The following is a 15,000-nucleotide window of genomic DNA, read 5'->3' on the forward strand; positions in this document are numbered from 1 at the left end:
GATCCTGCAGCACATTATAAGCTTAATTATAATATATATATATATATATATATATATATATATATATATATATATATAGTTCTTTTAATAGTTTAAGAACATGCAGGTGATAATATTTCTCTATTATAAATAAATATAAAAAATATATAAACTGTGAGGGCTCTGCATATATCATGAATATAAATATTGATCACTGATCACCTGTAGCGCAGCGTCCTTTGTTCTGGACGCTGATTGGCTCTTTGCCCTCCGCCTCGGCCACCTGGCTCGCGCTCTTCAGGGCACATCCGGTCCGGTAAGTGGTCCCGTCGGTCCCGCAGACCTCATAGTTGCTTTTACAGCCGCAGACTCCGGACTTCTTCTTTCTGACACATTCCAGTCCGGATCCGCATCGGACCCGCAGCACGCGACTCCCGCACGCTTCTCCCTCTGCGGCTGCGCACACTGAGCAGCACGCGCAGGAGTCCAGCACGGACCCGGACCGGCAGCCCTGCTCCGGAGGGGGGCACACTGAGCCGGATCACACGGCCCGCAGGTCGGACCCGCAGAGACCCGGACCGAGAGGAACCAGAGAACCGGAACCAGAGACAGAAAAACGGTAGAAGACTTCATGGTGGTCTAAGAGGAACTGATCCAGACTCACTGATCCGGATTCTGCTGAAGGATTTAAAGCCGCGGGAGGAGTTTAGATCAGCTGCTGCTGCCAACTCCTCCCATAAATATATAATATATATTAACCCTCAATATACATATATATATTAACCCTAAATATACATATATAAATATATAATATATATTAACCCTAAATATACATATATAAATATATATTAACCCTAAATATACATATATAATTATATATATTAACCTAAATATACATATATAATATATAATATATATTAACCCTAAATATACATATATAAATATATATTAACCTAAATATACATATATAAATATATATATTAACCCTAAATATACATATATAAATATATATATTAACCCTAAATATACATATATAAATATATAATATATATTAACCCTAAATATACATATATAAATATATATTAACCCTAAATATACATATATAAATATATATATTAACCCTAAATATACATATATAAATATATAATATATATTAACCCTAAATATACATATATAAATATATATTAACCCTAAATATACATATATAAATATATATATTAACCCTAAATATACATATATAAATATATATATTAACCCTAAATATACATATATAAATATATAATATATATTAACCCTAAATATACATATATAAATATATATATTAACCCTAAATATACATATATAAATATATAATATATATTAACCCTAAATATACATATATAAAATATATTAACCCTAAATATACATATATAAATATATATATTAACCCTAAATATACATATATAAATATATAATATATTAACCCTCAATATACATATATAAATATATAATATATATTAACCCTCAATATACATATATATATATTAACCCTAAATATACATATATAAATATATAACATATATTAACCCTAAATATACATATATAATTATATAATATATATTAACCCTAAATATACATATATAAATATATATTAACCCTAAATATACATATATAATTATATAATATATATTAACCCTAAATATACATATATAAATATATATTAACCCTAAATATACATATATAATTATATAATATATATTAACCCTAAATATACATATATAAATATATAATATATATTAACCCTAAATATACTTATATAATTATATAATATATATTAACCCTAAATATACATATATAAATATATATATTAACCCTAAATATATATATATAAATATATATTAACCCTAAATATATAGTTCAGATCAGCTGCCAACTCCTCCCATAAATATATTACATATATTAACCCTAAATATACATATATAATATATATTAACCCTAAATATACATATATAAATATATTAACCCTAAATATACATATATAATTATATAATATATATTAACCATAAATATACCTATATAAATATATATTAACCCTAAATATACATATATATATTAACCCTAAATATATATATAAATATATATTAACCCTAAATATACATATATAAATATATATATTAACCCTAAATATACATATATAATATATATTAACCCTAATATACATATATAAATATATATTAACCCTAAATATATAGTTCAGATCAGCTGCTGCCAACTCCTCCCATAAATATATTATATATATTAACCCTAAATATACATATATAATATATATTATATATATAAATAAACATAATATTTAACACTATAACTTTAATATTATGAGTTTATGTTTTTCAGGTCCGATAAAAAACAATCAGAAGATTTTATTTTTATAATTTCATAATTTATTACAAATTATTCACAGAACTTTATTGAACCATTAAATTATAACAATTCATGGGTTCTCCCAGACCAGTATAGACCAGTACACACCAGTACACAGCAGTACAGACCAGTACAGACCAGTACACACCAGTACAGACCAGTACACACCAGTACACACCAGTACACAGCAGTACAGACCAGTACACACCAGTACACAGCAGTACACAGCAGTACACAGCAGTACACAGCAGTACACACCAGTACAGACCAGTACACACCAGTACACACCAGTACACACCAGTACACAGCAGTACACAGCAGTACACAGCAGTACAGACCAGTACAGACCAGTACACAGCAGTACACACCAGTACACAGCAGTACACAGCAGTACACACCAGTACACACCAGTACAGACCAGTACACAGCAGTACACACCAGTACACACCAGTACACACCAGTACACAGCAGTACACAGCAGTACACAGCAGTACACAGCAGTACACACCAGTACACACCAGTACACACCAGTACACACCAGTACAGAGCAGTTTCTTGTCTCTTGGAGGGAAAATAATAAACAGGAAATATTTCCTGTTTATTATTCAGAGCGTGTGTGTGTGTGTGTGTTATACTGTGTGTGTGTGTGTTTATACTGTGTGTGTGTTTATACTGTGTGTGTGTGTGTGTGTGTGTGTGTGTGTTTATACTGTGTGTGTGTGTGTGTGTGTGTTTATACTGTGTGTGTGTTTATACTGTGTGTGTGTTTATACTGTGTGTGTGTGTGTGTGTGTGTGTGTGTGTGTGGGGGTGTGTGTGTGTGGTGTGTGTTCTCAACTCAAAGTTCACTTCCTGTTTTTCCCTCATGGTTTTCATCAGTGGCTCCAATCGGCTCAGTTGTCATGGAAACCATTTAAATGATTTAATCCTTAATATTGATTATCAATAATCTCTGATTGGCTGCAGAGACATTAAGCTTCCTGTAGTACTGTGTGTAGTACTGTGTGTAGTACTGTGTGTACTGTGTGTAGTACTGTGTGTAGTACTGTGTGTAGTACTGTGTGTAGTACTGTGTGTAGTACTGTGTGTACTGTGTGTAGTACTGTGTGTAGTACTGTGTGTAGTACTGTGTGTAGTACTGTGTTGTACTATTTGCAGTACTATGTGTATTGTGTGTACTATGTGTGTACTATGTGTGTACTATTTGCAGTACTTTGTAGTACTATTTGCAGTACTGTGTAGTACTGTGTGTACTGTGTGTAGTACTGTGTGTACTGTGTGTAGTACTGTGTGTAGTACTGTGTGTACTATGTGTAGTACTGTGTGTAGTACTGTGTGTACTATGTGTAGTACTGTGTGTAGTACTGTGTGTACTGTGTGTAGTACTGTGTGTAGTACTGTGTGTACTACGTGTAGTACTATGTGTACTATTTGCAGTACCGTGTAGTACTATTTGCAGTACTGTATAGTACTATTTGCAGTACTGTGTAGTACTATTTGCAGTACTATGTAGTACTATTTGCAGTACTGTGTAGTACTATTTGCAGTACTATGTAGTACTATTTGCAGTACTGTGTAGTACTATTTGCAGTACTGTGTAGTACTATTTGCAGTACTATGTAGTACTATTTGCAGTACTATGTAGTACTATTTGCAGTACTTGGACAGGAAGCCATTCAGCAGATCTTTATACGGAGTCTCAGATCGTTGATTCTTCAGTTTCAGGATTCTGTGAAGAAACGAAGCTCGAAGCAGCAAATTGTGACCGAGTCCAACCAGACTGGAACAGAACCAGTAAAGGGCCATGGACCTGGGGGGGGGGAGGGGGGGGGGGGGGGGGAGGGAGAGGGGGGGGGGGGGGGGGGGAGAGAGAGAAGGGGGGAGAGAGGGGGGGGAGAGGGGGTTAGTCAGCGTTCATGTTTAAACTTCGAGTTTCAGCTTAATGTCTCCTCCTCACCCTGCTCCTCCTCACCCTGCACCTCCTCACTCAGCACCTCCTCACCCTGCTCCTCCTCACCCTGCTCCTCCTCACCCTGCACCTCCTCACCCTGCACCTCTCACCCTGCACCTCCTCACTCTGCTCCTCCTCACCCTGCACCTCCTCACTCAGGACCTCCTCACCCTGCACCTCCTCACCCTGCACCTCCTCACTCGGCACCTCCTCACTTGGCACCTCCTCACCCTGCACCTCCTCACCCTGCACCTCCTCACCCTGCACCTCCTCACTCTGCTCCTCCTCAGTAGGAAGTGTGGACTTACCGAGGGGACGGAGGCAGCGATGGGAATCATCAGCACTGAAAATCCTCTGATGACGTTCGTCATGATGTTCTGAAGACGAGACGGATTCACCCTCTGCAGAGAAAACACCTGAAGAAGAAGAGGACACGCACACCTTAGGGACACGCACACCTTAGGGACACGCACACACCTGAAGAAGAAGAGGACACACACACCTTAGGGACACGCACACACCTGAAGAAGAAGAGGACACGCACACCTTAGGGACACGCACACCTTAGAGACACACACACCTTAGGGACACACACACCTTAGGGACACACACACCTTAGAGACACACACACCTGAGGGACACGCACACCTTAGGGACACGCACACCTTAGAGACACACACACCTTAGAGACACGCACACCTTAGAGACACACACACCTTAGAGACACACACACCTGAGAGACACACACACCTTAGAGACACGCACACCTTAGGGACACACACACACCTTAGGGACACGCACACCTTAGAGACACACACACCTTAGAGACACACACACACCTTAGGGACACACACACCTTAGAGACACACACACACCTTAGAGACACACACACCTTAGGGACACACACACCTCAGGGACACACACACCTTAGAGACACACAAACACCTTAGAGACACACAAACACCTTAGGGACACACACACCTTAGGGACACACACACTTTAGGGACACACACACTTTAGGGACACACACACTTTAGAGACACACACACACCTTAGGTACACACACACCTTAGAGACACACACACACCTGAGGGACACACACACTTTAGGGACACACACACTTTAGAGACACACACACCTTAGGGACACGCACACCTTAGAGACACACACACACCTTAGAGACACACACACCTTAGGGACACACACACCTTAGGGACACACACACCTCAGGGACACACACACCTTAGAGACACACACACCTTAGGGACACGCACACCTTAGAGACACACACACACACCTTAGAGACACACACACACCTTAGAGACACACACACCTTAGGGACACACACACCTTAGGGACACACACACCTCAGGGACACACAAACCTTAGAGAAACACACACCTCAGGGACACACACACCTTAGAGACACACACACCTCAGGGACACACAAACACCTTAGGGACACACACACACCTTAGAGACACACACACCTCAGGGACACACACACCTTAGAGACACACACACACCTCAGGGACACACAAACACCTTAGAGACACACACACACATTAGAGACACACACACCTTAGAGACACACACACCTTAGAGACACACAAACACCTTAGGGACACACACACACCTTAGGGACACACACACTTTAGGGACACACACACTTTAGAGACACACACACACCTTAGAGACACACACACACCTGAGGGACACACACACTTTAGAGACACACACACACCTTAGGTACACACACACCTTAGGGACACACACACACCTTAGGGACACGCACACACCTTAGGGACACGCACACCTTAGAGACACACACACACCTTAGGGACACACACACCTTAGAGACACACACACACCTTAGAGACACACACACCTCAGGGACACACACACCTTAGAGACACACACACACCTTAGAGACACACACACCTTAGAGACACACACACCTTAGAGACACACAAACACCTTAGGGACACACACACACCTTAGGGACACACACACTTTAGGGACACACACACTTTAGAGACACACACACACCTTAGGGACACACACACACCTTAGGGACACACACACTTTAGGGACACACACACTTTAGAGACACACACACACCTTAGGGACACACACACACCTTAGGGACACACACACTTTAGAGACACACACACTTTAGGGACACACACACTTTAGAGACACACACACACCTGAGGGACACACACACCTTAGGGACACACACACCTTAGGGACACGCACACCTTAGGGACACACACACACCTTAGGGACACGCACACCTTAGGGACACACACACTTTAGAGACACACACACTTTAGAGACACACACACCTTAGGGACACGCACACCTTAGGGACACACACACTTTAGAGACACACACACTTTAGAGACACACACACACCTGAGGGACACACACACTTTAGAGACACACACACCTTAGAGACACACACACACCTGAGGGACACACACACCTTAGGGACACGCACACCTTAGGGACACACACACACACCCACCTCCACCAGGACCAGGTTGGTGAGGCCCAGGCAGATCGGGAGGATCCAGGTAGAATCTGGTTCACTGAGGTCCGAAAACCACAAAACGCCTCCTGATGCAAGACCTGCAAACTGGGTTCTGTTAGATTCTGATCCAGACCGGTCCAGACTAGTCCAGACTGGTCCAGACCGGTCCAGACTGGTCCAGACTGGTCTAGGCTCATCTAGACTGGTCTAGACTCATCTAGACTGACCCAGACTGGTCCAGACTGGTCTAGACTCATCTAGACTGATCCAGACTGGTCTAGGCTCATCTAGACTGGTCCAGACTGGTCTAGACTCATCTAGACTGATCCAGACTGGTCTAGGCTCATCTAGACTGATCCAGACTGGTCCAGACTGGTCCAGACCGGTCCAGACTGGTCCAGACTGGTCTAGACTCATCTAGACTGATCCAGACTGGTCTAGGCTCATCTAGACTGGTCCAGACTGGTCTAGACTCATCTAGACTGATCCAGACTGGTCTAGACTCATCTAGACTGATCCAGACTGGTCCAGACTCATCTAGACTCATCTAGACTCATCTAGACTCATCTAGACTGGTCCAGACTGGTCTAGACTCATCTAGACTGATCCAGACTGGTCCAGACTCATCTAGACTGGTCCAGACTGGTCCAGACTCATCTAGACTGGTCCAGACTGGTCTAGACTGGTCCAGACTCACCAGACTGATCCAGACTCAGGTTCCGGAGGGCCAGTGAGATGCTGATCCAGAGGGGCAGCTGGACCCAGACCAGCAGACTGGCTTTGACCGGGTGGCAGTTCTCTCTGATGTAGAGCTGGGACACGATGCGGCGCAGGTTCTTCTGGAACTGGAACCTGAGAGTAAAGGTCAGTTAAGGGTCAGTTAGGGGTCAGTTAGGGGTCAGTAGGGGTCAGTAGGGGTCAGTTAGGGGTCAGTTAGGGGTCAGTTGGGGTCAGTTAGGGGTCAGTAGGGGTCAGTAGGGGTCAGTTAAGGGTCAGTAGGGGTCAGTTAGGGGTCAGTTAAGGGTCAGTAGGGGTCAGTTAGGGGTCAGTTGGGGTCAGTTGGGGTCAGTTAGGGGTCAGTAGGGGTCAGTTAGGGGTCAGTTGGGGTCAGTAGGGGTCAGTTAAGGGTCAGTAGGGGTCAGTTAAGGGTCAGTAGGGGTCAGTTAAGGGTCAGTTAGGGGTCAGTTAAGGGACAGTTAGGGGTCAGTTAGGGGTCAGTTAAGGGACAGTTAGGGGTCAGTAGGGGTCAGTAGGGGTCAGTTAAGGGTCAGTTAAGGGTCAGTTAGGGGTCAGTTAGGGGTCAGTTAAGGGTCAGTTGGGGTCAGTTAGGGGTCAGTTGGGGTCAGTTAGGGGTCAGTAGGGGTCAGTAAGGGGTCAGTTAGGGTCAGTAGGGGTCAGTTAGGGGTCAGTTAGGGGTCAGTTAAGGGTCAGTAGGGGTCAGTAAGGGGTCAGTTAGGGGTCAGTAGGGGTCAGTTAGGGGTCAGTTGGGGTCAGTTGGGGTCAGTTGGGGTCAGTTAGGGGTCAGTTAAGGGTCAGTAGGGGTCAGTAGGGGTCAGTTGGGGTCAGTAGGGGTCAGTAGGGGTCAGTTAAGGGTCAGTTGGGGTCAGTTAGGGGTCAGTTAAGGGTCAGTAGGGGTCAGTTAGGGGTCAGTTGGGGTCAGTTGGGGTCAGTTAGGGGTCAGTAGGGGTCAGTTAGGGGTCAGTTGGGGTCAGTAGGGGTCAGTAGGGGTCAGTAGGGGTCAGTTAAGGGTCAGTAGGGGTCAGTTGGGGTCAGTAAGGGTCAGTAAGGGTCAGTAAGGGGTCAGTTGGGGTCAGTTGGGGTCAGTTGGGGTCAGTTAGGGTCAGTTAGGGGTCAGTTAAGGGTCAGTAGGGGTCAGTTGGGGTCAGTAAGGGTCAGTAAGGGTCAGTTAGGGGTCAGTTGGGGTCAGTTGGGGTCAGTTAGGGTCAGTTAGGGGTCAGTAAGGGTCAGTAAGGGTCAGTAAGGGTCAGTAGGGGTCAGTAAGGGTCAGTTAGGGGTCAGTTGGGGTCAGTTAGGGGTCAGTAGGGGTCAGTTAAGGGTCAGTTAAGGGTCAGTTAGGGGTCAGTAGGGGTCAGGTCGGGTCAGTAAGGGTCAGTAGGGGTCAGTAGGGGTCAGTAGGGGTCAGGTCGGGTCAGTAAGGGTCAGTAAGGGTCAGTAGGGGTCAGTAGGGGTCAGGTCGGGTCAGTAAGGGTCAGTAGGGGTCAGTAGGGGTCAGGTCGGGTCAGTAAGGGTCAGTAAGGGTCAGTTAGGGGTCAGTTGGGGTCAGTTAGGGTCAGTTAAGGGTCAGTAAGGGTCAGTAAGGGTCAGTAAGGGTCAGTAAGGGTCAGTAGGGGTCAGTAAGGGTCAGTTAGGGGTCAGTTGGGGTCAGTTAGGGGTCAGTAGGGGTCAGTTAAGGGTCAGTTAGGGGTCAGTAGGGGTCAGTAGGGGTCAGTAGGGGTCAGGTCGGGTCAGTAGGGGTCAGTAGGGGTCAGTAGGGGTCAGGTCGGGTCAGTAAGGGTCAGTAAGGGTCAGTAGGGGTCAGTAGGGGTTAGTTAAGGGTCAGTTGGGGTCAGTTGGGGTCAGTTGGGGTCAGTTGGGGCCAGTTGGGGTCAGTAGGGGTCAGTAGGGGTCAGTTAGGGTCAGTTAAGGTCAGTAGGGGTCAGGTCGGGTTCTTACCGGCTCTGCTTCTCGGTCCAGCCTTTCTCTCGCGCTCGGACTGACACTTCGTATCGGAGTCTCTTCGCCAGCTCTGAGATCTCCGACTGCAGCGTCTCCACCTGCATATTACCACAGAGGTCACTATGGTTACCATAGAGGTCACTATGGTTACCATAGAGGTCACTATGGTTACCATAGAGGTCACTATGGTTACCATAGAGGTCACTATGGTTACCATAGAGATCACTATGGTTACCATAGAGGTCACTATGGTTACCATAGAGGTCACTATGGTTACCATAGAGGTCACTATGGTTACCATAGAGGTTACTATGGTTACCAATCCATTCACATTAAAACAACCACAGCGCTGAGAAGAATAAATTAAACGTCTCAAATGAGGAATAAAATATAAAATACTAAATTAAATGAAAAGATAAAACATCAAATTAATAAAGTCAACGTCTCACTAGATTTAAAACCAGACAGAGCGGGGGGGGGGGGGGGGGGTCTAAGCTCAGAGAGGTCGGACAGGGCGAGACCATTAAAAGCAAATATAATCATTGTGAAGCTAAAATAGGGAAGTGAGCTCAGCAGCGTTTTAACCCTTAAACAACATCTTAGTAAATAGGGTTAACTAACCCTTCTATCAGAACCAGTTACCTTAATGGGTATCTGTCCATTATACTTATATATACATATATACTTATATACTATATGTATAGTAGTATCATATAATATATATATATATATTATATGATACTACTGGACCAGGCGGTCTGACAGAACACCAGCCGACCCGGACCATCCTCGCTCTGAGTGGTTCTGAGGCTCCAATCATTGTTTTAATGATGTCACATCGACTCAGTAAAACTTATGAAGTTAGTTTCATAATTAAATTTCCTTCATTTAAACTCATCTTTAATTCATGTTGTATTACTAACTCATCATTTATTATTATTATTATTATTATTATATTATTATTATTATTATTATTATTATTATATTATTATTATATTATTATTATATTATTATTATTATTATTATATTATTATTATTATATTATTATTATATTATTATTATTATATTATTATTATATTATTATTATTATTATATTATTATTATTATTATTATTATTATATTATTATTATTATTATTATTATATTATTATTATTATTATTATTATTATTATATTATTATTATTATTATATTATTATTATATTATTATTATTATTATTATTATATTATTATTATTATTATATTATTATTATTATTATTATTATTATTATTATTATTATATTATTATTATTATATTATTATTATTATTATTATTATTATTATATTATTATTATTATTATTATTATATTATTATTATTATTATTATATTATTATTATTATTATTATTATTATTATATTATTATTATTATTATTATTATTATTATTCTTCCGACATTTCGTGCCCCAATTTCGCCCCTTTCCCAAATGCGAAAATGCTTCTACTTTTGCACGGACGTCCGGTCTCATCCGAAATTCGATATTTTTGGGTGGTCGCACATGGTCGACGCAGAATGGCGGAATAGCGCCCCCTACAAAGTCCAAAAATGCCCATAGGGAATTTTGCTAACTTTGTCCTATGCTCACAAAATTCGGTACACATATGTATTATACCCACATATGCAAAAAAGCCTCTTGACCTCATGACCTCAACACAACAGGAAGTCGGCCATTTTGGTTTTGATTTTTCCCGCCTAAAATTAACTCCTCCCACAGCGTTCGCCCGATCAAGTTCAAATTAGGTACGCAACATCTCCAGACCTAGCTGAGCTTAAGTTGTGCTCTGCGCATCCGTAGGTCAAAGGGCGTGTCTGACAGGTCTCAACTAACTTTGGCGTGCTCGCCATGTACATACGAGTGGCTCTCACGCCCACATACTTCATCCAATCAGCTTCAAACTTGCTGGACATGATGATGGCTCCGCCCTGAACGTCCCGATATATTAACTTCCCACGTAACTCATAGCGCCCCCCGGTGGTAACAGGAAGTGAACTTAAATTCATGAAAAATACATAGTTGACCCCATCAACTTCATTCCACTTCTAAAACATGCAGAACCAGTTGGTGAAGCTACATTATGAAGACTGTGAAGCTACGAGTAATGGCGTCCCTGTGGGGGCGTGGCTACCATCAATTCCTCGCCATTAAAATACGTTTGGCTTTTTGATGGCTTTATTGAACACGTATCATCATGAAAATTGGTACACAGGTCCAGGGTGGAGACCTCTTCCATCTGACAGGGGTGTCGCTCATGTCACCCCCTAGTGGAAACAGGAAGTGCCATTTTTTGCATCAACATTGTCCGATTTCCACGAAACTTCACATGTGTGATGAGGGACTGACCCTGAACACACCTGCATGCATCCCATTACTGCCCCCTGGTGGATGAACCATCAAATGCTCATAACTCCCTCTTGCTTTGTCCGATTCACTCCAAACTTCACATGACTGATGAGTGGCCGCCCTGAACACACCAGACCACACCAGACCAAATGTGTAACTACCTGTGACTGCCCCCTACTGGATGAACGAAACATTGCATTTTTGGCCTCCTTCCAGGTTTTTTCTCACTTTCTGCTTCACGCCACAGCCCCGCCATGCCTCAGGCCCCGCGGTGGCATGGGTGAGCGAGGGCCCGCCATCGCCGCTTGCGGCTTTAATTATTATTATTATTATTATTATTATTATTATTATTATTATTATTAGTGTGCAGTTAATAAAACTCAACAGTTTCTATTCTTTGATCCATTGAACCGTAGAGACACGAAATGTCTTGATTTATTAAATATGATTTATTAAATATTATGATTTATTAAATATTATGATTTATTAAATATTATGATTTATTAAATAAAAAGATTTATTGGACACAAAAGTCCAATCAATCTATTCCTTCATAATCTGAAGCTGGTTCCCCGGATTATATTACGAGAGACATTTTTAATATCTTATCATTTCCATAATTCGCCTCCATTTTTATTGCATGGCTTTATTATTGTTCTCATGTTTTATGTCTTTTAATTTATTTCACTTGTAATTTAAATGTAATTTTATTCCTCATGTCTCTTATTGATGGTTCTGAGCAGGGTTAGGGTTCTGATGGTTCTGAGCAGGGTTAGGGTTCTGATGGTTCTGAGCAGGGTTAGGGTTCTGTGGTTCTGAGCAGGGTTAGGGTTCTGATGGTTCTGAGGAGGGTTAGGGTTAGAGGTTAGAGGTTAACTAATAGAGACTCACCTTGGAGATGATGACCATCTGGTATGCTGCGAGCGGCAGAGTGACGAGCGTCCTGACGGACAGCGTGCCGGCCGCGATGCTCAGCCACCACGGCAGACCGCTCACTTGCTGCAGGTGAACCAGGAAGTCTTCGGCCAGGTGAACCGGCGCAGAGTCGACCGCGCTGCCGTACCAACCGGTTGCAGTATCTCGACCACCGGACACCGAGCGCACAGGTGACCTGAGACCACAGGTGTGAGCGGATGGAGCGATCCTCCTGATGAACGCAGTGGAGCAGACACTTCGTCCTGACTGCAGGACACGATACCCCCCCACTCTGAGCATGGTGCCCCCCCTCCTGATAGTAGAAGAAGAACAATTCACAGGTAAACTGTAAAAGCTGGTTACCTCACCTAAAACACCTGGTTACCTCACCTAAAACAGCTGGTTACCTCACCTAAAACACCTGGTTACCTCACCTAAAACAGCTGGTTACCTCACCTAAAACAGCTGGTTACCTCACCTAAAACACCTGGTTACTTCACCTAAAACAGCTGGTTACCTCACCTAAAACAGCTGGTTACCTCACCTAAAACAGCTGGTTACCTCACCTAAAACAGCTGGTTACCTGACCTAAAACACCTGGTTACCTCACCTAAAACAGCTGGTTACCTCACCTAAAACAGCTGGTTACCTGATCTAAAACAGCTGGTTACCTCACCTAAAACAGCTGGTTACCTCACCTAAAACAGCTGGTTACCTCACCTAAAACAGCTGGTTACTTCACCTAAAACAGCTGGTTACCTCACCTAAAACAGCTGGTTACTTCACCTAAAACAGCTGGTTACCGCACCTAAAACAGCTGGTTACCTGACCTAAAACAGCTGGTTACTTCACCTAAAACAGCTGTTTACCTGACCTAAAACAGCTGGTTACCGCACCTAAAACAGCTGGTTACCTGACCTAAAACAGCTGGTTACTTCACCTAAAACAGCTGTTTACCTGACCTAAAACAGCTGGTTACTTCACCTAAAACAGCTGGCTACCTGACCTAAAACAGCTGGTCACCTCACCTAAAACAGCTGGTTACTTCACCTAAAACAGCTGGTTACTTCACCTAAAACAGCTGGTTACTTCACCTAAAACAGCTGGCTACCTGACCTAAAACAGCTGGTTACTTCACCTAAAACAGCTGGTTACTTCACCTAAAACAGCTGGTTACCTCACCTAAAACAGCTGGCTATCTGACCTAAAACAGCTGGTTACTTCACCTAAAACAGCTGGTTACTTCACCTAAAACAGCTGGTCACCTCACCTAAAACAGCTGGCTACCTGACCTAAAAAAGCTGGTTACTTCACCTAAAACAGCTGGTTACTTCATCTAAAACAGCTGGTTACCTGACCTAAAACAGCTGGTTACTTCACCTAAAACAGCTGGTTACTTCACCTAAAACAGCTGGTTACTTCACCTAAAACAGCTGGTTACCTCACCTAAAACAGCTGGTTACTTGACCTAAAACAGCTGGTTACCTGACCTAAAACAGCTGGTTACTTCACCTAAAACAGCTGGTTACTTCACCTAAAACAGCTGGTTACTTGACCTAAAACAGCTGGTTACCTGACCTAAAACAGCTGGTTACATCACCTAAAACAGCTGGTTACTTCACCTAAAACTGTTTTTTTCTATCAATGTTTGAACTGATTCATGATGATTATTATGGGATGGAATCTGCTGGTAGAATATATTAAAGCACTTCTTCTATATGTGGTTTAATATGTTTCTGCTTATATCATTATAACAGCACGTGCAGCTAATTGTGGCCCAGATCTGCCATCTGGAAACCCAGCAGTCAACAGACGCACGCGCTGCTCAGTATAACAGCCTCACGCGCTGCTCAGTATAACAGCCTCACGCGCTGCTCAGTATAACAGACGCACGCGCTGCTCAGTATAACAGCCGCACGCGCTGCTCAGTACAACAGCCGCACGCGCAGCGGTGATGGATAACTTACCTGAGTGACATCAGCAGCCGGGGTCACCTGTTCTCGGGGCTCGCGCTGATCACTTCACCTTCGTCCCTCCATCACCGGCAGCGTCCCGGTAATGTGACGTCACACTGTTTACCGCCGCGGCGTCCCGGTAATGTGACGTCACGAAACGGAAAAAGCCCTAACCCTTCACAATAAAATAAATACAGAATGTTATTAAAGAC

General features: G+C 42.8%; 1 protein-coding gene and 1 pseudogene across 1 annotated transcript; both read right to left on the reverse strand.

Moving 5' to 3' along the window:
- Positions 1 to 201: 201 nt before the first annotated feature.
- LOC133986358 (insulin-like growth factor-binding protein 7) lies at positions 202 to 652 on the reverse strand (annotated as a pseudogene).
- Positions 653 to 2,376: 1,724 nt separating this feature from the next.
- On the reverse strand, positions 2,377 to 14,889 carry LOC133986032 (cytochrome c oxidase assembly protein COX18, mitochondrial). Its single transcript, XM_062425802.1, has 7 exons — positions 14,801 to 14,889; positions 12,810 to 13,146; positions 9,540 to 9,640; positions 7,564 to 7,718; positions 6,861 to 6,964; positions 4,639 to 4,746; positions 2,377 to 4,188 (listed from the first exon to the last, which is right to left on the reverse strand). Exons 1-7 carry the CDS (start codon positions 14,809 to 14,811, stop codon positions 4,027 to 4,029), a joined length of 978 nt encoding a protein of 325 aa, XP_062281786.1. The 5' UTR covers positions 14,812 to 14,889; the 3' UTR covers positions 2,377 to 4,026.
- Between the last annotated feature and the right edge of the window lie 111 nt (positions 14,890 to 15,000).

The sequence above is a fragment of the Scomber scombrus genome, chromosome 9 (assembly GCF_963691925.1).
Source record: "Scomber scombrus chromosome 9, fScoSco1.1, whole genome shotgun sequence".
Lineage (NCBI taxonomy): Eukaryota > Metazoa > Chordata > Actinopteri > Scombriformes > Scombridae > Scomber > Scomber scombrus.

Excerpts from the sequence above, each read along its gene's own strand:
- LOC133986032 (XM_062425802.1), bottom strand. Across the intron at positions 7,719-9,539 it reads TGGACCGAGAAGCAGAGCCG|GTTCCAGTTCCAGAAGAACC; the intron begins GTAAGAACCCGA and ends CTTTACTCTCAG. Across the intron at positions 6,965-7,563 it reads CCTGAGTCTGGATCAGTCTG|GTCTTGCATCAGGAGGCGTT; the intron begins GTGAGTCTGGAC and ends CCCAGTTTGCAG.